At 37.9% G+C, this 25894-nt stretch overlaps 1 protein-coding gene and 1 pseudogene across 1 annotated transcript; one reads left to right on the top strand and one right to left on the bottom strand.

Annotated features, from left to right (window-relative positions):
* Positions 1 to 360: 360 nt before the first annotated feature.
* Positions 361 to 5921, top strand: LOC143547447 (ABC transporter B family member 25-like; annotated as a pseudogene).
* Positions 5922 to 21321: 15400 nt separating this feature from the next.
* LOC143547446 (uncharacterized) lies at positions 21322 to 24887 on the bottom strand. Its single transcript, XM_077038869.1, has 10 exons — positions 24736 to 24887; positions 24546 to 24616; positions 24414 to 24463; positions 24248 to 24321; positions 24091 to 24153; positions 22877 to 22964; positions 22729 to 22791; positions 22555 to 22634; positions 22402 to 22473; positions 21322 to 21663 (listed from the first exon to the last, which is right to left on the bottom strand). The coding sequence occupies exons 1-10, from the start codon at positions 24765 to 24767 to the stop codon at positions 21582 to 21584; spliced, it is 675 nt and encodes a 224-aa protein (XP_076894984.1). The 5' UTR covers positions 24768 to 24887; the 3' UTR covers positions 21322 to 21581.
* Positions 24888 to 25894: the final 1007 nt, after the last annotated feature.

Here is a 25894-nt window from a genome sequence, read left to right as displayed (position 1 = left end):
GACAACCCAAACCTTATTATATAATAATTTGCCTAAATAATTAGCCTAAATTAAGGTATTTTTGTTCTGTATATAAATTATTGGTCTTTTAATAATAACATTAAAGTTTCCATTCTGAATTATTAATTTATTATTGCTAAAATAATAAATAATAATAATAATAATAATAATATCACACCATATATATATATATATATATAGAAGCTACAGTCCACAACAAAACCCTTAACGTAACTAATGACGTCAATCTTCACACCATCAAGATTCTATAAATATACTAATACTAATTCTCATATAATTCACCATCATCAAAACTATTAATATAAATTTCAAATCAATTCATTCACCAATTAAATCAATATGTTCCATGGTGGTGGTGGTGGTGGTGGTGGTGGTGGTGGTTGGTGGTGGTGGTATGCATGGATTAAGAGGTGAAAGAACCCCACTGCTTAACAGAAATGTAAGTATTATTAAAAAAATATAAAAAAATTCAATTTTTATATATTTTTTACTGATTTTAACTGAATTTATAATGATTTTGGTGAAATTGGTTTCAGGGTTTGATGAGAAATGATCCATTGGCTAATGGTGAGCAAGGAGATCTTGAACTGGGAGACGCAGTGCCGGTAATTCGGAATCTTGTTTCGGGTTTATGTTTGTGCATATAAGGTGTTTGATGAAATGGCTGAGTGAGAATTTATGTGAATTTTTTTAACTTTGGGTTTGGAATGTTGTAGGCTGCTAATGTGAGTTATGTTAGAGTGCTTGCTTTGGTAAGTGGATGTGATTTTTTTGGTTTATGATTGTGTTGTGTTTTTCGGTTTGATTTAGATGGTTGTTGATTGTTTAACAGGCGAAACCTGAGGCGGGGAGATTGATTATTGGTACTATCGCGTTGTTGATTGCTTCCACTTCAAGTATATTGATTGTATGTGTACATATTTTTCTCTTTTAAATTAAAAAATGTGCATATAAATCACTGATTTTAGTGTCATCAAGTCATTTTGGTTACTCGGGATTTATTTAAGATTAAAGTGAATTTAATAACAGTGATTAGCTCGATTAAGACTATTCTGACTTATGGTACTTAGGATGCTTAGGGGTTCCAAGTGGGCCATAGCAACTTGTGCACTAGTGGCAAGTTAGGTGATCAACAGTAACTCGACCGAGTTACTGCTGACACGCAAGTTATAGGTAGTAACTTAGCTACTTTGCTGATGTAACTGAATAACTGTCAGTAGACTTGTAAACGAACCAAACATTCAGTGAACTGTTCGTTAACCATTTGGTGGGAAGTTCAATCATGTTCGTTTATTTAATAAATGAACGAACATGAACGCATGTCTCGCTCGTTCATATATGTTCGTAAACATGCTCATTTTCCTAATAAACGAAAACGGACTCTTTACCCCATCCATTTAGTTGTTCGTGTTCGATTTTTTGTTTGGTTAAAGTTAAACGAATGAACACGAACATGCCATTTTCTTATTCGTTCAGTTTGTTATAAGCGCTAACAATTTTTGTATTCTAGAGTTGCAACGTTTCCACAAAACACTCTGAATATTCCTCACTAATAAAAGGAGGTCTTTGTTGTTTTTGACGTAACGTTTTTGCATACGAATTCTAGTATGGTTTTCTTATAAAAAAACAATATCATTCCTGTGTTTTCTTCGAGTTATCCGGTTTTCATAGATTTTGGAATTTGGGGTACTGTCAAAATACTTTAATTTGAAAGTGATTCATACATAATTCAAAGATATTATCCAAATATCTAAGGATTTGCAAACTATGAAACCTACATGCCAAAATACACTAATTCCAAGATATAATTATATATATGGTTAAGCATTATGATTTTATTATTTGCATTGCAGCCAAGGTTTGGTGGAACCATAATTGATATCGTTTCGGGTGATCTCCGAACGCCTGAACAGAAAAGTGAAGCTGTAAGCGAAGTCAACAGAACCATTCTTGGAATCTTTCTGATTGTTATAATCGGGTATGGAATTTTTTAGCTTAGTACTTCAATTTCTTTAATAATTTGTCACGACAATTTTGACCCGTTTGCTGTGTTCAGTTCCATCTGCACCGCACTTAGAGCATGGTTATTTTCTTCTGCAAGTGAAAGAATTGTTGCTGCATTGAGAAAGAACCTGTTCACACACCTCATTAATCAAGTAAAGATCACTTTCTGTTTACAAAAAAAAAAAAAATCATTTTGGTTTGATTTTTTTAATATTATTGCAGGAAATAGCTTTCTTTGATGTCACACGAACAGGGGAGCTTCTTAGCAGGCTTTCTGAGGATACCCAAATCATTAAAAACGCTGCAACTTCAAATGTTTCCGAGATTCTCAGGAATCTTTCTACTGCGTTTATTGGTCTCGGGTTCATGTTTGCTACATCATGGAAGCTAACACGTAATGCAACCGTTTCGGTTAAAAATTAAACTTTGATTTTCATTTTGGCAGTTTCAATATGTTTCTTATAATTTTTTTTATTATTGTTTTTATTAGTGTTGGCTTTGGTTGTTGTTCCGGGTATTTCAATTGCTGTACGCCAAGTTGGACGTTATCTTCGTGAAGTTTCTCACAAGACTCAAGCTGCTGCAGCTGTTGCTTCTTCAATTGCCGAGGTTTGTTTGTTCATCCGTTTTATTTCAAAATTGAAATGTATTGAAGGTTTATGATTTTTGTAACTATAACATTAAAATGACACAAGTTTGTTGTCAAGATTTTCTTGAAAAAGAAAGACCATTTTTTGTAACTATCTTCAAGCTCCATATATCTCAATTTAGAGGTGTGAATGGGTCAGTTTTGGGCTCAAACCGAACCAAAAACTGAAAATTCGGTTTTTGGATTTTTGAAAAGCATTTAGTTTTACCATTTGGCCTTGAAAATTTCGGGCCGAAAAAGAAATGTTCCAATATAATGAATTTGGGGCCTAAATGCCTAATATTGTTTTTGTTAATTAATGATTAGTTGATTATTACACATTTGGACCTAAATTTTTGCACTACACCATTTATTAGTTTCTTGTCAATTACTTAAATTCGGTTTTTTTCGGTTTGGTTTCTGTCAGTTTTTGGTTGATAGCAAAACCAAAATCAAACTGAAGAATCGGATTTTTAGGAAACAAACAACCAAACTGTCAGTTTCATTGATTCGATTATTTTAGTTTTCATGCCCACCTCTACGTGTCATTAAATTGCAATATTTAACTAGACCAGTAGTTCATGATAATTTGTGGCAGCTCTCACCAAATGGAAGAAATATTAGTTCTCAAAATTTACTTTGCCATATGAAAATTTTCTTGCTTTGTAGGAATCTTTTGGTGCGGTGCGCACTGTGAGATCTTTTGCTCAAGAGAGCTATGAGATTTCAAGGTACTCTGAGAAAGTCGACGAAACGTTAAAACTTGGACTTCAGTATGCTGTGAGTACTTTTTCAACTCTCCTATTGTTCTTTTCAACACATTTTTTTATCACAAAAATAAATTCCTTATTTTCTCAACACATGTTTTATCGTATAAACATATTCTTTTCACACATATTTTAACATAAAACATAATCTTTCTTTTTTAACACATTTTTATCATAAAAACATAATTTTTAAACACATTTTTGTTTATCATAAAAACATAATCTTTTGTTCTTTGAACACATTTTTTTTTTATTTGCAGAAAGTAGTAGGTTTATTCTTTGGAGGACTGAATGCAGCATCAACGCTATCAGTTATCGTAGTAGTGATATACGGCGCTAACCTAACAATAGCAGGCTCCATGAGTGCGGGAAATCTTACTTCCTTTATTCTTTATAGTCTCACCGGTATTTAAATCATAAACCATTGTTTTATTTTTTTATTTCCATAAGATGAATAAATTTGAATAACCAAGTATTATTATTATTAATTTTTTTTTGTTTGCAGTTGGAACCTCTGTTTCTGGGCTGTCTAGCATTTACACCGTGGCAATGAAAGCTGCAGGAGCAAGTAGGAGAGTTTTCCAGCTTCTTGACCGTGTTTCTTCGATGCCAGAATCAGGAAAGAAGTGTCCCATGGGGTTAGTTTAGTAATTTCACCCTCTCAGTATCTTGTCTTTGCTAATGATACACATTGTTATAAATTATAACTTTAAATTATATGTATGTTTTTTTATTAAAGGGATGGAGATGCTGAAGTGGAGCTGGACGATGTCTGGTTTGCATATCCTTCGCGTCCTCGTCACATGGTGCTCGAGGTAATTATACTTATTAAAATATAACATACACGATTAAATAAAAAGACAGTTTTGAGTTTTGACATGTTTTTATTATTATTCCAGGGTATAAATTTGAAACTATCTCCTGGTTCAAAAGTTGCACTTGTTGGTCCTAGTGGTGGTGGAAAGGTACAACTAAAATTATTAATAAGTGATTATAAAAAAATTATTTTTACAATAATAAACTAAATATTTGAATAATGATTTTCTTCTTTTTGCAGACCACGATAGCGAATCTGATTGAAAGATTTTATGATCCGGTTAAAGGAAGAATCTTGATAAATGGAGTTCCTTTAGTAGACATATCACATGAACATCTACACAAAAAGGTAAATAATTAAAAATCAAAACTTGATTTTTTTTTTCAAGATTGACCGTAATAGCTGACGTGTCAACAAAATGCCAGATCAGCATAGTGAGTCAAGAACCTGTACTTTTCAACTGTTCAATTGAAGAGAACATTGCTTATGGACTTAATGGAAAAGCAAGTGAAGAAGAGATTGAAAAAGCAGCTGTAAGTGCTTGTTCAAACTTCAAACCGCACATGTTTGACTATGTTTGACCGTGACTCATAACCGTTGATCTGTACAGAAAATGGCGAATGCGCATGATTTTATATCGAAGTTTCCTGAAAAGTATAAGACGTTTGTTGGAGAACGTGGAGTGCGGCTTTCGGGAGGTCAAAAGCAGAGAGTTGCAATTGCAAGAGCTTTATTGATGAACCCGAAGATTCTTCTTTTAGATGAAGCTACGAGCGCATTGGATGCCGAAAGCGAGTACTTGGTTCAGGTCAGTTAAATTTGCATGCTTTCTTCAATATTCAATACTAATAATATCAAAATTTTCGGTAGTGAAATTGGGCTCAGTTGATCCGAAACATTGACTTTTCTATAAATTTTTGGTGTCAAATATTATTTTTAAGGTTTTTGAAGGGGTGGTTTGACCTGAAACATTTTTTGTCTATAAAAAATCTAGTTTTTGATATGATAACTGAAATTTGTAGTATTTTAATTATGACAACTTTTAAATAAAATGATTTAAGAGGTTTTTTTTTAAAACTCTATATAGATTATTTGTGTGTAAAACATGATTAAAAAGTAAAATGATATATGGTTATTGTGTATGTTCAATAACCAACACTTGTATATTTAAATAACAATATAACCTTTTAAGTCATTTAAGGTTTTATGCACTACAACTTGTATATTTCAATAATAATAATATAACTTGTATCTATACTGCTTTGTTTCATAACATATATAATTGACTGGTGTAAATGTGTTTTGATTTAGGATGCTATGGAATCTTTAATGAAGGGAAGAACGGTTTTGGTGATCGCACATAGGCTTTCAACGGTAAAAAGTGCAAATACGGTGGCAGTTGTATCGGATGGAAAGATAGTTGAACAGGGGACCCACGACGATCTCCTAAGTAACGATGGTATATATACCGCGTTAGTGAAGAGGCAGATAGAAGGGGCTAAAACCGAACTTTAGTTAAATCAGCTAAACTAAATAAGATATGCTTGATGGATATCGAGTTTTTTATTCAAATTGCGCGTTTGATGTATGGGTTACACTCCTGTTTAATCAAGCAACTGTAATGGACAATGACCCCTTTTACAAGTGTTTTATAGATATGGTTTTTGTAGGGATTGATGAGATTTTGTGTGTTGGTTATGGGCACCAAAATAACAGTATGTTCATAGGGGTGTTCTTCGGGTTCGTCTTTCGGGTTTTGGGTTTTTCGGGTCAGGTTCTTCGGGTTTCAAGGTTTTAAATTTTGACCCGAAACCCGACCCAAACCTCTCACGGGTTTTTCGAGTTCGGGTTATTTTGGGTTGGGTTAATCGGGTTTTGAGTATCCTATAAAAAAATCAAATTTTTTAAAAAACTAAAATATTAAAATTAAAACAATATATTCTTATTTGCTCATAATGCAAGTAACCAAATAATAAACCAACATGACTCGATAGAACCATTCAAAAAAAGAGTAAGACTAATTCGAACCATGATCGTCTTCAACCGGAGTGATTTGGTTGTTCGATTACGGTTGTTATTAGTAATAAACGGAAAACATAAATTAACCATAAACACTCGATCCATAATAACTACTAAGACATAGTCTATTACTCTATTATACCTAAAAAATATATTTAATTAAAAACTAAAAGTTTATCGGGTTTTTTCGGGTTGACCCGAAACTTATAAATCAAACCCAAGAACCAACCCTAATTACTTCGGTTCGGGTTCGGGTTAATCTTTTCTCGGGTTCGGGTTTTTCGGGTTGGGTCAGTTCGGGTATGGGTTTTCTCAGGTTGGGTTTCGGGTTTCGGGTAAAAGTGACAGCCTGTGTGCATAGGATTTTGTGGAGAATTGCATTTCAAGATACAATATAGCAACATATATAGAATCTCTATTCTCTTATCAACAATTCAACACTACGCTTTGTAGTAATATGTTGGTTAAATTTCAAGTAACTAAAGCATAATGTTCGGTTTCTAACACGATTAGTAGTTTTCTCATGATGTTACACCAACGAAGTACTGTGACACCCGGTAAAATCCCAATCCCTTAAACCAAGTAAATTACCTAAATATTAGGTAATTATGTTATATGCGCCCTGCGCGAGCGCGCCATGTTAGTCAGCGCGTACATTTGTTATGTGCGCCCTGCGCGAGCGCGCCATGTTAGTCAGCGCGTGCATTTGTTATGTGCGCCCTGCGCGATCGCGCCATGTTAGTCAGCGCGTGCATTTGTTATTTGCGCCATGCGCGAGCGCACCATGTTAAGAACCAGCGTGGGCATATGTTATATGCGCCATGCGCGAATGTTTTGGCTTTATGTTTTCATGTACCTTAACGTTATGATGTCTAATGGGTTGACCGTCACGCATGATGCTAAGGCGGGTGCACCCTAAATCGTTTATGCGCGTGCGGAAGGGAACTAACCTCCCCGCATGGCGGGAACATTGAGAGCTAGTTTGTCTGAAGCTCCAGGATGGAATTGACTTCAACATAACTGATCACTATGTTGAAATACCAAGACCACCTGGAGAATCTACAAATGAAACTCAATGTCCCTGACTGCGAGAAGGTTACGTACCTACCCGCAGCAAAGAAACATTCTACACGCAGAATCCTACACGCATAAGGCTGTACGCGCAAGGTTGCACGCACAAAACACAGTATTCTTCAGAATAAAGGGGATTATTCCCGCCCAAAAGAAAACAGTAACGTGTTTCAGAAAATTTCTACTTTTTACTGTGCACTGGCAAAAGCACACTGTGGCATGAACAGTCAACTATCAGCCACCCTACTCTCACCAACCACAGACCTGCATGTCCTGCGAAAATCAGAATCTTTTACCCACTCCTCCACTTTTGAATAAATAATAATACTTTCCATACTTTATCATCATCACACCTAGATATGAAAAGATTACAATCCCCTAAATCAAGGGATTGTGTTCCATTGAGTTTGCCTATAAATATGTAACCTAAAATTATCACTCAACACACTTCAAACTTCTCTCTTAAAACTGCAAATCTGCTCTGAATCATCTCCCAAGCATCTATTTGATTTTCAATTCCGTTCCTGTTAATAGGTAAGCCGAGATTATAACCTTGAGATCTACTTTCCAACCCTTATATCTTGATCTTAATATAGATTTCTTGTTATTTAATCGTATTCTAGACCTTCGATTCCGAGGCCAACACCAAGAAAACCCGAATCTCGATTAATCCCTTAACAAGAACCACAGGTGAGTCTCACAGCCCCTATTTTCACTGTTTTCACTGTTTTTAAACTGCTTTCGGGGCGAGGGACACGTACTTAAATAATGTTTTATCATGGTATACTTACAAGCTATGCAAGCGATTATGTGTTTAAGTTATGTTTCACGATGAGCAATGCAAACGGTTATCTAAGGTTTTCAATGTATGTGCGCTAGAACTCGAGTAAGTGATCACTTTACCATTGGAACTCTAAGGGTAGGGACTGCTGGTTTGATCCACCCACTCGTAGGGGTCGCACCTCTTTGCATGGACGAGTGCCTAGTATGGTCATGGGGCAGTACTATGGGTTTGAGCCCGCTCGTAGGGGTCGCGCCTCTTTGCATGGACGAGCGCCTTGTTTTCCGGCACAACGTCCGCGCGTAACCCGCGGGACGGTAATACGATATTTTAGCTCGTAGTGGCAGCGCCACTTTGCATAGACGAGCACAGTTTTCTGAAATGTCCACGCGTAAACCGCGGGACGATAATACATTATTTTAGCTCGTAGTGGCAGCGCCACTTTGCATGGACGAGCACATGTTCCTGAAACGTCCGCGCGTAAACCGCGGGACGGTATTACTTATTTTAGCTCGTAGTGGCAGCGCCACTTTGCATGGACGAGCACAGTTCCCAGAAATGTTCGCGCGTAACCCGCGGAACGATTTTATCAGAATGTGTTGATAGAACTATGTTTTTACCAAGCATGTGTTTAATAATGCTATCAGAATTATGTTTCAGAATGATTTGTATCAAGATTATGATGCAATACGATTTATCAAGTTACTAAAACTTGTGAACTCACTCAGTTTATACTGATTTAAATGTTTTTACGTGTCTTTCAGGAGATAATTAGGTAGCGCATGGAGTCACACTTAGAGCACCTCACGCTGAACATCTAAAACTAGCTTTTTAGAAGATTTTAGTTCTATCCCTTCGATGCGCGTGGTTGTACCCGCCGCGCAAGGGGATATGGCGTGGAAATCTTCAACAGTTTTATACTTGGATGTTTTTATGTAATTTTTAAACAATGTAATGTATTGTATTAAACATTTCACGCGCAATGAAAATCTTTGAATGTTTGCAATGGCCCGTGCTTAATTATCAATCCCCACTCGCGCGCGCCCGGCTGTTTCCGCCGCTCAGGGCCGGGTGTGACAGATTGGTATCAGAGCACTGGTTATAGCGAACTAGGAAAAGAAGTTTTAACCTAGACTATAACCGTTGGGGAATCACATGAAATACTTTTCAAAGAAAATATTTTCAAAAGAAACTATACACACACTTAGGAACACGGGTCACACAGTGTCTAGTGAATAATGATAACATTATGTGCTCAGAGTACATGCGCTAAGTTTGATATATTTCCACTCTTTTAAAGCGAGAATGCCTCCATCTAAAGCCAAAGGAATTACCATGACACCCGAGGAACTCGCGGAAATAATCGCGCAGGCGATTGCGACACATGAGGCCAGCAAGGCCGAATCAAGTCAGGGTCGTCAGAACGAGACCCCAGAACCCGAATCAGGAGCCTTGGACAAATGATGCTCCTACAAGACATTCATGGCCTGTAAGCCTTGGCCATTCAAGGGAACTGAAGGAGCCATTGGGCTCTACAACTGGATTGACAAGATGGAGACAGTTCTCTCCATTAGCAGATGTAGTGAGAACCAGAAGGTCCTTTATGCGACCTGCATGTTCCAAGAGGCAGCTTCGTCTTGGTGGAAGCTTCAAACGAAAACTTTGGGGCGAGAAGTTGCTCTCCACAAGACCTGGGAGGAACTGAAGGAAATGTTGATGAGAAAGTTCTGCTCACGCGCAGAGATTCAGAGTCTGCAACAAGAATTCTGGAACCACACCATGGTAGGAACGGATATCGACGCCTACAACAACCGGTTCAACGAGCTTTGTCAGTTGGTGCCAGATATGGCAAACACAGAGGAAAAGAAGGTCGAGAGGTATATCTTTGGGTTGCCTCCTGTTGTTAGGGTTCCGCTCAACGCCGCAGCGCCTCCAACCTTCGATGAGGCGGTTGCGCGGGCCATCACCCTTACAAGGGATACGGTCCGTGCGGGTATGTTGACTACGCGCGGAAGCGAGCAGCGAACCTCTGACTCCAAAAGGAAATGGAACTCTCACCACCGAGGGTCCGACTCCAAGCAGCCACCGTTCAAGAAGCAGGAGAGCGTAAGGACTTACGCGATCCAAGCCGCGGAGTCGTCAAGGAAAGGATACAGCGGGCCTCGCCCATGGTGCAACAAATGCAAGTACCACCACGAGGGTGAATGCGCAAGAATCGAATGTGCCAAATGTGGCAGACCAGGGCACAAGACGATGAATTGCCGTATCAGAGAAGCTGGAGCAAGCGACAACTGCTACGCATGCGGGAAGCCAGGGCATTTTAGTCGGGATTGCCCGCAAAAGGGGAACCAAGCTCGTGGGAGAGCTTTTGTGATCGGCGCAGGCGAAGCAAAAGAAGAGCCGAATGTGGTAACCGGTACGTTTTTACTTAACGGCCATTTTGCATCTGTCTTATTTGATACTGGCGCTGATCTAAGTTTTATATCCACTGAGTTTAAAAACTCCTTAGGTCTAGCAACCAGTAGGCTAGACATACCTTATACTATAGAACTGGCCAATGGTAGGCAGTTGTGCGCGAGCGAAAGGGCTGAGCAATGTGTTTTATTCATGGGAGGTCACGAGTTCAATATTAACTTGTTGCCTATAGATTTGGGAAGTTTTGACATTGTGGTAGGTATGGATTGGTTAGTCGAGAATCTCGCAGAGGTTATTTGTCATGAGAAGCAGGTCCGGATTCCACTGTTGAACGGAGAAACTTTGATGATTCAAGGGGAAAGAAAGGGAGTTGCGACGAAACTGATTTCGTGCCTAAAGGCGCGTAAGTGCCTAAGGAAAGGGTGCTACGCCTTCCTGGCGCATGTAGTAGAGAAGAGAGATGAGCGAAGAATTGAAGACTTACCAGTAGTGCGCGAATTTCCAGAAGTTTTTCCTGAAGATCTGCCCGGATTACCGCCGCCGCGACAAGTCGAATTTCGCATTGATTTGGTCCCAGGAGCTGCGCCAGTAGCACGAGCGCCTTATCGATTAGCTCCATCTGAGATGCAAGAACTATCCAATCAGTTACAGGAACTATTGGATAAGGGTTTCATTCGCCCAAGTTTCTCACCTTGGGGAGCTCCAGTACTGTTTGTAAAGAAGAAGGATGGTTCCTTCCGGATGTGTATTGACTACAGGGAGCTGAACAAGCTGACAGTCAAAAATCGGTACCCTTTACCGAGGATTGACGACTTATTTGACCAGTTGCAGGGATCCAGTTATTATTCGAAGATAGATCTACGGTCAGGATACCACCAACTTAGGGTCCATGAGGAAGATGCGCCAAAGACAGCCTTCCGAACTAGATATGGCCATTATGAGTTCTTAGTGATGCCTTTCGGGCTAACTAATGCGCCGGCTATATTCATGGATCTGATGAACCGCGTGTGCAAACCATACTTGGATAAGTTTGTGATTGTGTTTATAGATGATATTCTGATTTACTCTCGGACCAAGGCCGAACATAAGCAACACCTGAGATCGATTTTGGAATTGTTGAGGAAAGAAAAGTTGTATGCGAAGTTTTCCAAGTGCGAGTTTTGGCTTAGAGAAGTTCACTTCCTCGGTCACGTTGTAAACGAGAAAGGAATTCACGTTGATCCTTCCAAAGTCAAGGCCATCGAAAACTGGGAAGCGCCAAAAACCCCAACTGAGGTGAGGCAATTCCTAGGACTAGCTGGCTACTATCGACGCTTCATTGAGAACTTCTCCAAGATAGCTCTACCTCTGACCGCGCTAACTCAGAAAGACAGGATGTTTGTTTGGGGCGAAAACCAGGAAGCAGCGTTTCAAATGTTGAAGCAGAAGTTATGTAGTGCGCCAATTCTATCTCTGCCCGAGGGGACAGATGACATCGTCGTTTACTGCGACGCTTCACATCAAGGACTCGGATGTGTCCTTATGCAGCGAGACAAAGTCATAGCGTATGCCTCGCGCCAACTTAAGACCAATGAAAAGAACTACTCAACGCATGATCTGGAACTTGGAGCGGTTGTCTTCGCGCTAAAGATTTGGCGCCATTACCTCTATGGTACAAAGTGTATAATCTTTACGGATCACAAGAGCCTTCAACATATATTTGATCAAAAGGATTTAAACATGAGGCAACGAAGATGGGTTGAATTGTTGAACGATTATGATTGTGAAATAAAGTACCACCCTGGAAAGGCGAATGTGGTAGCAGACGCGCTAAGTAGGAAGGAGCGAATAAAAACGCTACGAGTCAAGGCTCTAAGGTTGACCATTCACGCAGATCTCTCTACCCGCATCCGAGACGCTCAGCAAGAAGCCTTGAAACCAGAGTTTGTTAAAAACGAATGCCTTGGGGGTATGGTTAAGAATTTGGAACTTAAAGAGAACGGCAATCTATATTTCGCTAACCGCATATGGGTCCCTCTCAAGGGAGGATTGCGCGAACAGATCTTGAACGAAGCTCACAAGACGCGGTATTCCGTACATCCTGGCGCAGACAAGATGTACCAAGATGTTAAAACGCAGTATTGGTGGCCCAATCTTAAAGGCGCCATCGCGACGTATGTCAGTAAGTGCCTAACGTGTTCGAAGGTGAAGGCTGAATACCAGAAACCATCAGGGTTGCTTCAGCAGCCAGAAATTCCCATGTGGAAGTGGGAACAAATCTCTATGGATTTCATCACCAAACTGCCAAGGACACCTGGGGGTTACGACACGATCTGGGTTATTGTAGATCGGCTAACTAAGTCAGCGCACTTCCTGCCGATCAAGGAAACCGATAAGATGGAAAAGTTAGCCCGATTGTATATTCGAGAAGTAGTTTCAAAACATGGAGTCCCAGTGTCCATCATCTCTGATAGAGATAGTCGGTTCACATCAAGGTTTTGGAGATCGTTACAAGGAGCTCTAGGTACTCGCCTTGATATGAGTACAGCTTATCATCCTCAAACGGATGGGCAAAGCGAGCGAACAATCCAGACATTGGAAGATATGCTACGCGCTGTGCGCAATCGATTTCGAAGGTAGCTGGGATACTCATCTCCCATTGGTTGAATTTTCTTACAACAATAGCTATCACACAAGCATTAAGGCTGCGCCGTTCGAAGCTTTGTATGGGCGCAAGTGTAGATCCCCACTGTGCTGGGCTGAAGTGGGTGACAAGCAAATGACTGGTCCAGAATTGATCCAAGAAACAACAGACAAAATTTTTCAGATAAGGGATCGCCTTAAGACAGCGCGCGACAGACAGAAGAGCTACGCAGATGTGCGAAGGAAACCATTGGAGTTTCAAGTAGGGGATAGAGTACTGTTGAAAGTCTCTCCATGGAAAGGAGTTCCCCGTTTCGGCAAGCGAGGAAAGTTGAATCCGCGCTACATTGGACCATTTGAGATCCTGGAAAGGATCGGTCCGGTTGCTTATAAACTTCGTTTACCCGCCGAACTCAGTGGAGTTCATGATACGTTTCATGTGTCCAACCTCAAAAAGTGTTTATCTGACGAAACGTTGATTTTGCCGATGGAAGAGATTCACATCGACAAACAGCTGCACTTCATAGAAGAACCCATAGCAGTAACCGATTGGAAAGAACAAAAGTTACGCAGGAGCAAAATCAAGTTAGTAAAGGTTCAATGGAACTCGAGGCGTGGGCCTGAATTCACTTGGGAAAGAGAAGATCAGATGCGCATGAAATACCCACACCTCTTTCAGAACATGGCTTCTGCCAGCAACGTCTCCTAAATTTCGGGACGAAATTCGTTTAACGAGGGGAGAATGTGACACCCGGTAAAATCCCAATCCCTTAAACCAAGTAAATTACCTAAATATTAGGTAATTATGTTATATGCGCCCTGCGCGAGCGCGCCATGTTAGTCAGCGCGTACATTTGTTATGTGCGCCCTGCGCGAGCGCGCCATGTTAGTCAGCGCGTGCATTTGTTATGTGCGCCCTGCGCGATCGCGCCATGTTAGTCAGCGCGTGCATTTGTTATTTGCGCCATGCGCGAGCGCACCATGTTAAGAACCAGCGTGGGCATATGTTATATGCGCCATGCGCGAATGTTTTGGCTTTATGTTTTCATGTACCTTAACGTTATGATGTCTAATGGGTTGACCGTCACGCATGATGCTAAGGCGGGTGCACCCTAAATCGTTTATGCGCGTGCGGAAGGGAACTAACCTCCCCGCATGGCGGGAACATTGAGAGCTAGTTTGTCTGAAGCTCCAGGATGGAATTGACTTCAACATAACTGATCACTATGTTGAAATACCAAGACCACCTGGAGAATCTACAAATGAAACTCAATGTCCCTGACTGCGAGAAGGTTACGTACCTACCCGCAGCAAAGAAACATTCTACACGCAGAATCCTACACGCATAAGGCTGTACGCGCAAGGTTGCACGCACAAAACACAGTATTCTTCAGAATAAAGGGGATTATTCCCGCCCAAAAGAAAACAGTAACGTGTTTCAGAAAATTTCTACTTTTTACTGTGCACTGGCAAAAGCACACTGTGGCATGAACAGTCAACTATCAGCCACCCTACTCTCACCAACCACAGACCTGCATGTCCTGCGAAAATCAGAATCTTTTACCCACTCCTCCACTTTTGAATAAATAATAATACTTTCCATACTTTATCATCATCACACCTAGATATGAAAAGATTACAATCCCCTAAATCAAGGGATTGTGTTCCATTGAGTTTGCCTATAAATATGTAACCTAAAATTATCACTCAACACACTTCAAACTTCTCTCTTAAAACTGCAAATCTGCTCTGAATCATCTCCCAAGCATCTATTTGATTTTCAATTCCGTTCCTGTTAATAGGTAAGCCGAGATTATAACCTTGAGATCTACTTTCCAACCCTTATATCTTGATCTTAATATAGATTTCTTGTTATTTAATCGTATTCTAGACCTTCGATTCCGAGGCCAACACCAAGAAAACCCGAATCTCGATTAATCCCTTAACAAGAACCACAGGTGAGTCTCACAGCCCCTATTTTCACTGTTTTCACTGTTTTTAAACTGCTTTCGGGGCGAGGGACACGTACTTAAATAATGTTTTATCATGGTATACTTACAAGCTATGCAAGCGATTATGTGTTTAAGTTATGTTTCACGATGAGCAATGCAAACGGTTATCTAAGGTTTTCAATGTATGTGCGCTAGAACTCGAGTAAGTGATCACTTTACCATTGGAACTCTAAGGGTAGGGACTGCTGGTTTGATCCACCCACTCGTAGGGGTCGCACCTCTTTGCATGGACGAGTGCCTAGTATGGTCATGGGGCAGTACTATGGGTTTGAGCCCGCTCGTAGGGGTCGCGCCTCTTTGCATGGACGAGCGCCTTGTTTTCCGGCACAACGTCCGCGCGTAACCCGCGGGACGGTAATACGATATTTTAGCTCGTAGTGGCAGCGCCACTTTGCATAGACGAGCACAGTTTTCTGAAATGTCCACGCGTAAACCGCGGGACGATAATACATTATTTTAGCTCGTAGTGGCAGCGCCACTTTGCATGGACGAGCACATGTTCCTGAAACGTCCGCGCGTAAACCGCGGGACGGTATTACTTATTTTAGCTCGTAGTGGCAGCGCCACTTTGCATGGACGAGCACAGTTCCCAGAAATGTTCGCGCGTAACCCGCGGAACGATTTTATCAGAATGTGTTGATAGAACTATGTTTTTACCAAGCATGTGTTTAATAATGCTATCAGAATTATGTTTCAGAATGATTTGTATCAAGATTATGATGCAATACGATTTATCAAGTTACTAAAACTTGTGAACTCACTCAGTTTATACTGATTTAAATGTTTTTACGTGTCTTTCAGGAGATAATTAGGTAGCGCATGGAGTCACACTTAGAGCACCTCACGCTGAACATCTAAAACTAGCTTTTTAGAAGATTTTAGTTCTATCCCTTCGATGCGCGTGGTTGTACCCGCCGCGCAAGGGGATATGGCGTGGAAATCTTCAACAGTTTTATACTTGGATGTTTTTATGTAATTTTTAAACAATGTAATGTATTGTATTAAACATTTCACGCGCAATGAAAATCTTTGAATGTTTGCAATGGCCCGTGCTTAATTATCAATCCCCACTCGCGCGCGCCCGGCTGTTTCCGCCGCTCAGGGCCGGGTGTGACAAGTACATAACCAAGCATATGTTTCTTTGAGAGATCGATTAGTGGTGCACATAACCAAACGTAGTGTGAATATCAGTAGGAGGCAGTGTTGTTGATGGTCCTGCTCTATCGGTTTTGACAAAAGTTCTAGCTAGGCAAATCGTAACTAGTCGGGTTGATCGGTCAGCTATTTTTAGGAACATTTTTTAAAGGGACATTTTTTTTTATCATAAATACATATACATACATTTATTTGGGGTTGGGGTTGGGGGGGGGGGGGGGTAAATAGGATTTTGGTATCATTTTGTTATTTTTGAATATACCCAACAATTTTTTGTGCATGTACGATGTATTAAACGTGTAACGAAATTCGTTTGGTTATATCACGTTAATAGAACTTCATTGCTAAAACGAACATGAAAACGTATGTACAAAGCCACTAGACGGCAACACCATTTTCACAAGTACAAACGAACAAGAACAGAAACGAGGAATATCATAAGTGAGCCTAAGAGAAAGACAACACCAATCGAACCACCAACTAAACCCACGACCTCCAAGGTTCGAGTCATCATGGCTACATGACCATTCTTGTCTTGAGTTTCATAGTTGGTATATTGCATTGAGTTATTATTCTGGTTCCACCCAATATGTTCCAACTTCTCATTCTTCATCACTTGTTCTATTCTTGCTCTCAACACACCAAGGTTTGCATCCACTATGTTGGATGAACTTCCTATAACCAAAAAATATATAACCATTACTATATTAAAAAATTAATGCAAAGTTTATATATATATAATCAAGTGCAACTTTTTAGAGTTGAATAACCTACTTAAAATTTAGAAATGTTTTCTAGTAACCTAATTACACATATTAAAAGCTTCAATATTATTATATCACAATATTAATGTATCACATAATCTATAAGTCTTTCGTAAGTAGTGGTTATGAATGCAATACCAACATAATTATAAAAAGTAAAAACAAAAAAAGGCACGCTTAATTTATCATTATTTTTTGTTAAAGTCCCGAACTTGTTTATACAACACATACTTGTAATAGAAAAAAAATTGACTCGTTACCCGTTAAACCGGTCAAATTTTGATTAGTTGATGTTGCAAGCGTCCAAAAATGTTACATAGATAAGAACATGTTGATGATATAACATGATGTGAAGTTTTACCAAAGCGGTTAAAAGTTGATGAAGTAACATTTTATGTCAAACAAACTATCAAGTATCAACCATGCCCAAAACTACCAGCTTTCGTAAACAACAAACAGAAATGATGAAGTGAATGTCTTTATCGAGGTACCATTATTTTTGCACGCTTGAACCCGTTTGGATCACATCTAGACAAATAAAAGCATGCGTATGACATCCATGTCAACAAAAATTTGGTACATGACATCCACATGTGATGATAGAAAATATACAATTGATTTATAACAAACTTGAGAGACTATTTTTTTTATGTAAAATTAGAAAATATGTTGATTTTGTATTCTTTGTAGTCACCTTAATTATTTATATTTGCTCAAGGTACTTAAATAGTTAAATCTAGGACAAAACTTAATAAATACAAAGTTAAATTCCAAATCTATGAGAGTATATACACACATATATACATATAAATAACATACACACCCACATACCCATATACATGTATATACATACATATGCATGTTTGTAGCAAAAATTACTAATACTTCAACAAAGACTATTAAAAGCCGATTATTTTGGGCATGCGAAAACCTTCGCTTTCTAGTAACCTTACTAAATGTTTCTAATGTATACGAAGCGAATCACATATATTTTATAAAAAACATGAAGATTCAAAATAGATTATACATTGCATCATGTCAAACATATGATTCTTTTCAAAAGGTATTTAAATATGTCTATAGTGTACCTTCATCTTTAAAGCTTTGGGATCTTATTTGAAAAAACCTTTGTATTTTTGGCTTAGAAATGGAATAACAAGGAAGAGAGATAACTGAGGCTACACCTTTCATTGTAACTTATTATGTTGTTGATTAGCAAAATAACTTGACCTTATTTATAGAGATAACATGTGTTATTAATGAGTAATCATTAAAACTTATTTGATAACTATTATTCCCCACCTAATCAATACTAAATTACTAATATATGCTACTTATGGTTTTTAGTTGTATTATTTATTAAATTTTGCTTGACACATATTTACTAAGTGGGCCAATTAAATTTTAACACTTTTCTTCCCTTCAACCTTTTGTTTGTCACTTTTGTACTTTTTATCCATCTTTGATCAAACTTTGTTACAATTATAAGTGTCCAAAGAAAATCAAGCTTTTATACATTTTCATACAAGTATTATGCTCATGAGTTTATAAACTAATTGTAAATGATATAATAGGTGAGACTAAACGTAACCCTTATATGTTGAGCGCACATCCTCGTGAATGAAAGTAAAGAGATCATGTGACGAATTTAGCAGCAGGAAAGGTACATTTAGTAAAAAACCATAAGAGGAAGTAAGTGTAGCACAAGCTAATAATAATAATAATAATAATAATATAATAATAATAATAATAATAATAATAATAATAATAATAATAAGTTTACATTTAAAAGCATAAAAAGTATAATTTTTTAAATATAACTATGAATGTTTTTTTTCATATGAAGATTTAATCACTTCATTCACATTTGTTACTTCTTTCACGTACAAATTCATAAGTTTCATAAACCGTTTTAAATATGTCAATTCACCAATTATAACGGACTCACAAAGTTGTAGTACGATTCATCATAGAGTTTTCTTCTCATCCGGCTATAATTCAGAGTTGTAGCTTACATTTTCAAAACTACTCACTTTTTATAATAAAAATCCGAACGAATTTCATAGTCAGGGATGCAATATCCGGGTTCATCTCACGTTTTCTATAAATAAAATTCCAATGAATTTCAATAACAAAATTAGCAGACATCCTAGAAAAAAAAAGATGAATAAAAAGCACGCAAGTTGTCAAAATACGTAGCGTTTGTGATCACGCCAAAATTGACAATAAAGTTGTTATTATGTATATAGTATTAAAAGAAACAATTAGTTGAAGTGAAAGTACACATTCCGTGATTAAGATGTATTATTATTGTACACTAATAAATTATTAGTATTGCCATATGTGTTGCTAACAATGTATTAGTGTGCTAATGGTTAAGTTGATTAGGCAGAAAGCAATGGGACTAATTTCACTTTTAACCCAAAAAAAATAATTTGTTCAATGTCATAATCTAAGTTTAAACTCTTGTAGTTGGTTGGGCGTCTATCAATCTTTTGACCAAATTCCTCCACACTAAAAAAAACTGATTTAACTCATCGAACACCGAATTAATCGAAAAAGCACAGCAAAATAACAGACCCAAACTAATAACCGATTGCTCAGATAGTTTTATTATTTATAACAAAAGGTCTCGGTTTGTTTTGTTTAAATTCATTCTAAAACCGAACCAGACCGCGCCAACTTGTTTGACTATTTTATAATTTGATTTGTGGTCCGAATTTATTAATAAATGATTTTGTAAAATATTTAGGCCCAAGTTCAATATTTTGGGCTAAAACTTCTCAATGATAAAATAGTACAAGTCCAAATGTAAAATAAAACTGGCCCACAACCGAACCGAACTCGATCAGCTTCCTAATACCGAAAAACCAATTTTTGGTTTTTGGTCCGTTTAAACCCAAAGCCGACCCATACACACGTGCGCCCTACTCAACCCCGTAATTAGAAGCCTCATGTTCTAAAAAAAGTATTATAAAATCATCACAAAAGTGATTATTACTAAACGAAAAACAAGCTTAGGAGCAGTGCTCCAACGGTATCACAATGACTTTCTCTAAGGAAGATCATCAGTTTGAGTCTCGTTCTTGTCAAAATGGTCATGCGCGAGCCAAGGGTTTTACCAGCGTCGACCTTCGAATTGTGGGTTGTTCGGTTCCCCTAGAATTGGTGATGGGTCAGGTCATGCGATCACAGGCGTAAGTGGCCATTCGCTAATAGGTGTATCCAGGTGACCAGACTTTATTGGTTTAAAATAATAAACTAAACAAAAAACAACCACAAAACTGCATAAGTGGACATTGTAATAGTTCACAACTTAAATTGTTTTTGACACCCTAAAAAGGCTTTTTAACTGGTTTATAACTTCAAAATCCTCTACAGGTTGTAGAACATGTTAAGCCCTCATCGATCAGAGCACTCACCATCTACTTTCATTGTTTAACTCTTGAACCGACAGATCCGTTTGCAACTCCTTTGATATATTACCCAAATGATAGTCTACAATCATTCTACGCTTCACGTACTTTGCATGTTCAGTCGTAAAATGACAATAATTTGAATTTGAAGAGTTTAGTTTTAGGCAATGTTGCAAAAATCCCGACTAGATACTAATTAATCCCCGATTAATCGCTAGTCCCCACTTTACTGATTAATTTTGGGCTAGTCGGCCAATTAATCGATCAATGGTCAAATCCGGCCAAAATCACCGGTAGCTTGCGAGATTCCGTCCAAAATTAGCACGCCCGACGATATTCCGACCAAAATCAGTGGTTTCTTGTGATGTTCCAGCAAAAACCAGCGGTTTCCGGTGAGATTCCAGTCAATTTCCGGCCAAAATATGTTTGTGTATGTATAAAACTGAAAATTACATACAGAAAATTGTGTGTGTATATAAAACTGGAAGTCTGATCCAATTAATCCCGATTAATCGCGAGTCCACGCCCCACCGCCCGACTAGCGACTTTTACAACATTGGTTTTAGGTGTACCAAACCAGACATACTTATGCTCTTATTTCTTAAGCAATACAGATCCGGAAGAGGGCTTAGTCGTGGAGCTGGATCGGCTGGGGTCCAGCAGAGACGGGTCAATCTAGAGCTACTTCTGCCATCGGTCTTAAAAACCGATCTATTTATTTTAAAACGATAAAGTAGACATTGGGTCTAGGATCGTGTGTGCCGCACATACACAAGATATTCAACTACGATACCAAAATATAAAAACGAAACTCTTAACTAAGTTGTACTTGAAGAAAATACAAATAATAAAAATAACAATGCCACTAGCCTGGAGGCAGCAAGTTAACCACACAAAAGTGGATGCAACAACAACATACCGCGCGCTAAAGCAAGCTTATAATAATACTAACTACTAAGCAACCAAGTCTTTTATCCGAAACTAGTTAACCACTGCACACGATTGTTAGGGCTACCGATTTGTACACTGCCAAGATTTATATTCATCCTAGACCAATATTAACATGGTATGTACCAACGTTTTTCCACATCACATGTCCATCTCGTCAAATATTTCGCCATCGTCCTCGTAGTAGATTCCGTCAGTAGGAAAACCATCCATCACCAGATTGCTGCAACAAATATGTATTTACTGACTTGCTTAGATGAATGGTTTTGGGTTGAAGGTTGACTTTCAAACACATTTTTATATTCTAGTTTTAAGTGGGTTGACGAGTCGACGTTTTTAATTAAACAAGTTAAACATGTCAACCCAAACATGGCCCGTTTAACTTAACGGTAGGGGTGTTCATCAATCGTGTGGGCCAGTTTTGGGCTCAAACCAAAATTTTGGTTTTGGTTTTCGGTTTACAGTTTTAGCGTTTGGGCTTGAAAACTTTTGGACCAAAAAAATTGGCACATAATAACAAATTTGGGCCTAAATCTTTTTGTTAATCAATGATTGATTAATTATTACGCACCGGACTAAAATATTTGTTTACACCATTCATTAAGTTTTTATAAATTACTATAAATTTGGTTCAGTCTTTTCGGTTTTAATTACATGCACAACGAAACCGAACCGGCATTCAGATACGAAAACATAAAACTAAACCGTCAATTTTCGTGTGGGTGATTATTTAGGATTCGTATACGGATTTGTATTTTCGGTTTCATGCATACCCCTACTAAATGGGTATACAAGTCAAACCGAACAAGACCTGTTTTCTAAACGAGTTAGATTAAACGGCCCAAAACATAGATTATTTTATAGCCATGTCAAGACTTGCCACCTTTATAAGTATTAATGCTTTCTTTTCTTATAAAGTTTACAAAAATACCAATTTTAGACACCGGTTTTGACGTATTACCTTAAACAGCTGAAACGTAAGCTCACAACACGCTTGAGTTTTCGATTGTAGAAGAAGAAATTGTATGACCACCTGCAAGAACAAACAGTTGACATATCCGGATAATCTAGAAACGGATAAAAAAAAGTTTAAAAAGTCGAAGAATATTCTTACAGAGCTCCTTTTTCTATGAACGGATCCGCATCAGAATTGGGGTCATAACTATAGATTTCACATTCTGCTAAGTTGATAACCTGAAATATCACAACCAGATCCAATCAACATCAAACCGCATGCACTTAAGATTGAGAATGATGGATGGTTCTAGAATGTTCTAGAATATATTACCTCATCTAAAGCTTTGTATAAGGTTTCTAGTAAGGAACCATCTTCATCAGACTCATTCCATACCTGAAATCGCAAGTTAGATCATGTGGAAACAAGCAAAAAATGCACCTTGGAAGCTTCTACAATGTTATGCATAATACATTAATACCTTGGATGCATCAGACATGTAGCTGTCAAATAGTTGCTTAAAACCTTGCCATGTTTCCACTGTGAAAAACTGGTGGGCTTTCACTGCACTAATAACGGGAAACAATATTTTGATAATATTATGGATTACCAAACAAATAATATCATAGACTCCATGACCACTATTATCTGTATGGGTCGACCCAAAGGCCAAAATACTCTTTAGCCTAAAATATTTAGATAAATAACTACAATGTTACCCTCAAATATGATAAAATGTTAAATTATCTGAATAATAATCCATAACTTTTAAGAAAATAATTTAGAAGTATCATCAATTGAAAATACACCACAAACGACGATTGACCCGTTTCCTTTTAAGCTACTATTTTTGTTATGCCTGTTTAACCAGTTAGAAGTTTAACCCAACTCAAATTAGGAGTGTGCATGGGTCGGTTTTGGCCCAATACCGTAACCATAACCGAACTATCAGTTAACCGCAGAATGATAATCGATCGGTTATGGTTATATGGTTTTACAAGTTAATTTAGTTAGGTTATGGGTCAATTAACCGTGAACTAGAACTGGTAATGAAATGTATGGTCACTAAAATAAAGAAAGAAAACAATGTAATTGGGCCTGAAAGTTTGGGCTTGAAATTTTTTAATCACTCATAAAATTATTATCGAGGGATTAGTTAAACGTATCGTAGCTTACTAAATCATGGGTGTGCATTAGTTCGGTCGGTTATGCAAATAAGAATAACCATAACCGACCTGCTTACTTCGGTTTGACACCCCTAACTCAGATTGACCCATTAAAAAGTAAAGGGGTCAAAATTGCAACATTTATTCAGTCTGACAGTCTCTGTGTCCACTATGTTCAACAAAATCAAATGATCAGTATGTCATTTTTAAAGACAAGTTCATAATCTTATTTCCTTTTGTCTTTTAGTAATAATTTAAGGATTTAGTGGCATTTTGTAAGAAGCTGTACAAATTAGCATAATTGCAGATGATACAGCTTCAATACAGAAACCGAGTTTTGGGAAATGGAGAGAATTGAACTCTCAGCTCCACTCAGAGCAACAGTTCAAAACTGTCTGTCAAAACCATTTGACAACACTCCCAGTGCCATTAAAGAAGGGTTATTAGCGGGTTGCCATGTCGCCAATAAAGCTGACAATGTCATTACCCATAACCCTCTTTATTTTATATAAAACAGTTAAAAAGTTACCTGAAATCATAGTCTGGGTACATATGATATAATGTGAGAATCAGATAGATCAATATCTTTCGGCTGGAATAAAGATAAAAGCAACCTATGTTAGACAATTTAGAGTTGATGTCACTAGACTTACCAACACTTAAGCCAATCCACGTGCAATCATTACCTAGATCTACTAGATAGATAGTTAACAGGTGAAGATGAGTCAACATCAGGAGAGTTCCCGAGATAGTTAAGAATCTAAATTTGTAACAGAAACCAGATTATTCGATGTTTGTTATTGTAGTATTTGTACTAGAATAGAAAAAGTATGACTAATTTAGAAGCGGGGCCTCGTTTTCCAAGCTGAGAGATAGCCTCTTATCTGACACAGTATGCTTGCCTAATAAAGTGGAAAAGAAATTTTAAATTTAAGTTATTAAGTAAGAACTTGGTGATTGTTACATAAGATAACTTCTACTCACAGGAGTAAGCTTCGATGCATCCATTAATGGTTTGTTCTCCAAGATTTAGGTGATCGAGAAAAGCATTTATTCTGTTGAAGAAGCAAGATTATACTAAATTAATTAAACTCCATCATTCAATGGATATACAAAAGGATTAGAAATTTGAAAAAAATCCCATCATTGTTGAGAATTCTAAAGAACAAAATACCGGTCGAACGGGGTGTATTCCAAGTACTTCATGATGGTAAATGATACTTATACGACAGACGGTAATGTGCATGCACGTTTGAAAAGGTTTGACTCTGGAACTGTCTGTTACAATTTACAACGGTCATTTATATATACAACAGTAGTACTTCCAAAAAGTAAGAAACAACATGACCATAAAAATGCTATACATAAATATTCATTATGAATCATGTATCAAAAAATGGCAGAACAGAATTAAAACTATCAGATCTTTCGATTCGGTGGCCTGAAAATGAAATGGAGATTTCATAGTTCAGAGAACAGAGATTGCAGGTTTAAAGTGTGACTTTAACAGCATAACCCTGTTTTAAGTTATAACTATAAAGTATAAACAAATCAAAACTTGACAAAAAGCTTTCTGCAGGTCCAATATTCACTAAAATACTAATTTAGATCGTCATTATGTCAGATTTACTCAATAATCTATGTTTTTGCGTTAGATCTAAGCAACTTCGCCACCTGAACACTTATACATCAAACTTAATCCCGGTTCATCGAACAGAAATTGCATGTCTACATTTTATCAAACAAAACTAGGCATTTAATTACACAAATAACCTATGTTTTTGCGTTAGATCTAAGGCATTTACGTCCTGAACACCTATAAATCAAACTTAATCGCAGTTTACCTAACAGAACTAGTAGATCTACTGTCTACATAAAATCAAACGAATTCTGATTATTACAGAACAATCATATACACCATCACATCATGCGTACCAAAATTCAGAAACTACGCATTCAATTACACAGATTACACTAATTAACAAATCAAAATTTGAATAAAAACTATCAATATGTCAGATTAACACTATAATCAATGTTTTTGCATTAGATCCAAGGAACTTTAACTTTTCCTCCTGAACACCTATATATCCAAGGGCGAAGCTTCATTGAGGCCCGGGGTGCCCCCCCCCCTGTTTTTGTGCGCAGTAGTGTAAATTTATCCGTTTTCGGCCGAAAATTTTTATACGTAGTGTAAGTTTAGCCTTTTCCAGCCAAAAATTTGAGCCCGGCCCCCCCTCGTTTGTGAAAATTTGTTTACATTTTGAGCTCGGCCCCCCCGGTGCCTCAGTCCAAGCTTCGCCACTGTATCAAACTTACTCACAGTTTACCAA

The sequence above is a fragment of the Bidens hawaiensis genome, unplaced genomic scaffold, assembly GCF_021521415.1.
Source record: "Bidens hawaiensis isolate Kalapana, Puna unplaced genomic scaffold, B.hawaiensis_p1.1 tig00014720_1, whole genome shotgun sequence".
NCBI lineage: Eukaryota > Viridiplantae > Streptophyta > Magnoliopsida > Asterales > Asteraceae > Bidens > Bidens hawaiensis.
Note: the sequence above shows the minus strand (reverse complement) of the source record. Positions and strands in the feature narration are given on the sequence as shown.

Coding starts and splice junctions, on each gene's coding strand:
- LOC143547446 (XM_077038869.1), bottom strand. CDS start 24,767: ATGAAGTACTTGGAATACACCCCGTTCGACCG. Junction 24,464..24,545: donor ATGCATCGAAGCTTACTCCT/GTGAGTAGAAGT, acceptor CCACTTTATTAG/GCAAGCATACTGTGTCAGAT. Junction 22,792..22,876: donor ACATGTCTGATGCATCCAAG/GTATTAATGTAT, acceptor TTGCGATTTCAG/GTATGGAATGAGTCTGATGA.